Below are 2,370 nucleotides of genomic sequence, written 5' to 3' on the forward strand. Positions count from 1 at the left end.
AAAATGGAAAAGAGAGGAGGTGGAAGGGATATGATGATAAGAATGGGTAGAAACGTATAATCATGAAATATGAGGGTAGGGGTGAAGGTGGAAACGAAACAAAATGGGGAAAGGACCAAGGAAAATTATATTTTTGGGAACCTATAATTGTCAACTTCAACCAGATTTATCTCTGTTTCTGGGAAAAATATCAAGAAGGGATCAACTGATAACATGTTAATGAAATTAAGGTAAACATTGCAAATCGATGATAGGGCCAAAGTTGATAGACTACAATAGGGTAGCAGGAGGCATATTTTCAGACTTTTCCAGATAACAAAAGTAGTTTTCCAGATTTCATTCCAATAATTAGTCACTAGTTGTATTTTGTTGTCCCACATCCGATTTTTAAAAAAAAATTGATTGTTACCTTCAACAGTTCACAAGTTATGACCGAAAACATGAGTGGCAGTCTAATTATCACCTTTGAGTCGATCCTTCTCGTTTCCAGTGTGACATCAAAAGTGGTCACCCGGCCAAACATTATCAAAACATTAACTATATTTCATCCGTTAAACATTTTTAATAGTTTTTACAGTAACTAAGTTAAATTCGGTAGTTAGAAGTAGAAGCTTCAGTACCAGTCAGCAAGATATTAAAAAAAGAGTTTTCCGTTGATTTTCACCATTTTAGGAGTCTGGATCTCGGCTGTCAAGTTTACGATCACTTTCAAAATTGCGGAGGATGTAAAACATAGCCAGATTAAAAACTTTGCATTCACAGAACTTTTTGAAAACGCCTAGTTTCTCAGCTATTCGCCGATTTTTGAAAGACTCCCCTTTGTCACCTTTTGAGTCCAAAAAGGCGATTGTATGATCCTCCAGGAATATTAATCTTAAAAATTCAGAATCTTTTATTTTTCAGGTTTCAGTATCACTTTCTGTTCAAAGGGCCGGGCATTCCGAGTACCTCTGGGATAGGTGGAATAGCGGCCCTCGTTGTTTTTGGGTCACTGATCATATTTTTTTTTAAAACAGACTAAGTGTTCCACGGCAACCTATCATCGCCTGAGTCACAGAAAATTTAAAATATCCTTTCTCAGAGACTTTATTCTGAGATTCAAACTTTCAAATCTTCAGGAACTGTCTATTTCAGTTACCGTGTTTGTATTCTTTAATTCTGTATGCATTTGGAATTTCCAGAACTTCAAAATCAGATTTTTTTTTCAATTTCCCTCCCTCTTATTTTCCCTTCCATCACCATTTCAACCCATCATCTTATCCCCAGACAAACATCACTTAAAACTATTTTTTCCAAAGCGTACTAAACCGATTTTTGCTTCCTCTAATCACTCTCTTCATTTCCTATACTGTTTCTCTCCGCGGCGGTCAAATAGTAACCGAGAGAGTAGAAGCCGAGAGGAGGATGTCTCAGTGAGCAAAAATAATAGGAACGAAAAAAAGAAAGAAAAAGTAGCGAAATTTTTTGGGGTGAGTTGGTGAAGTTGAGTAGTCGGTCCGCGAAAATTTTCAAAGTTTGTTTTAGGAATTTAAAATTTAGGCTTTCTTTGTATTTTTGATTTCGAGGTTTTTTTTTGGGTGGGAACTGTGAGAATAGTTTCCACTTTTTCAGTTCTACCGATCAGACAGTGAGGCGTCTTGAATTATTTTTAGGTTTTCTGATTTTTCGAAAATTCTGAGATTCTGAGATTCCGAGATTCTGAAATTTCGAGATACTGAGATTCTGAGATTCTGAAATTCTGAGATTCTGAGATTCTGGATTTCTGAGATTCTGAAATTCTGAGATTCTGAGATTCTGAGATTCTGAGATTCTGAGATTCTGAGATTCTGAGATTCTGAGATTCTGAGATTCTGAGATTCTGAGATTCTGAGATTCTGAGATTCTGGATTTCTGAGATTCTGAGATTCTGAGATTCTGAGATTCTGAGATTCTGAGATTCTGAGATTCTGAGATTCTGAGATTCTGAGATTCTGAGATTCTGAGATTCTGAGATTCTGGATTTCTGAGATTCTGAGATTCTGAGATTCTGAGATTCTGAGATTCTGAGATTCTGAGATTCTGAGATTCTGAGATTCTGAGATTCTGAGATTCTGAGATTCTGAGATTCTGAGATTCTGAGATTCTGAGATTCTGAGATTCTGAGATTCTGAGATTCTGAGATTCTGAGATTCTGAGATTCTGAGATTCTGAGATTCTGAGATTCTGAGATTCTGAGATTCTGAGATTCTGAGATTCTGAGATTCTGAGATTCTGAGATTCTGAGATTCTGAGATTCTGAGATTCTGAGATTCTGAGATTCTGAGATTCTGAGATTCTGAGATTCTGAGATTCTGAGATTCTGAGATTCTGAGATTCTGAGATTCTGAGATT

General features: G+C 36.3%; 1 protein-coding gene across 1 annotated transcript in view; it reads right to left on the bottom strand.

Annotated features, from left to right (window-relative positions):
- Positions 1-1,620: 1,620 nt before the first annotated feature.
- The window catches only part of CBG19596, a gene marked incomplete at both ends in the record, with an annotated part of 10,697 nt that continues 9,947 nt past the window's right edge, over positions 1,621-2,370 (bottom strand). Inside the window, one exon of the mRNA XM_002646852.1 lies at positions 1,621-2,330. Within this exon, the coding sequence (XP_002646898.1) occupies positions 1,621-2,330 (710 nt within the window). The remainder of the gene's footprint in view (positions 2,331-2,370) is intronic.

Source organism: Caenorhabditis briggsae (assembly GCF_000004555.2).
Source record: "Caenorhabditis briggsae complete genome, chrII, whole genome shotgun sequence".
Taxonomy (NCBI): Eukaryota; Metazoa; Nematoda; class Chromadorea; order Rhabditida; family Rhabditidae; genus Caenorhabditis; species Caenorhabditis briggsae.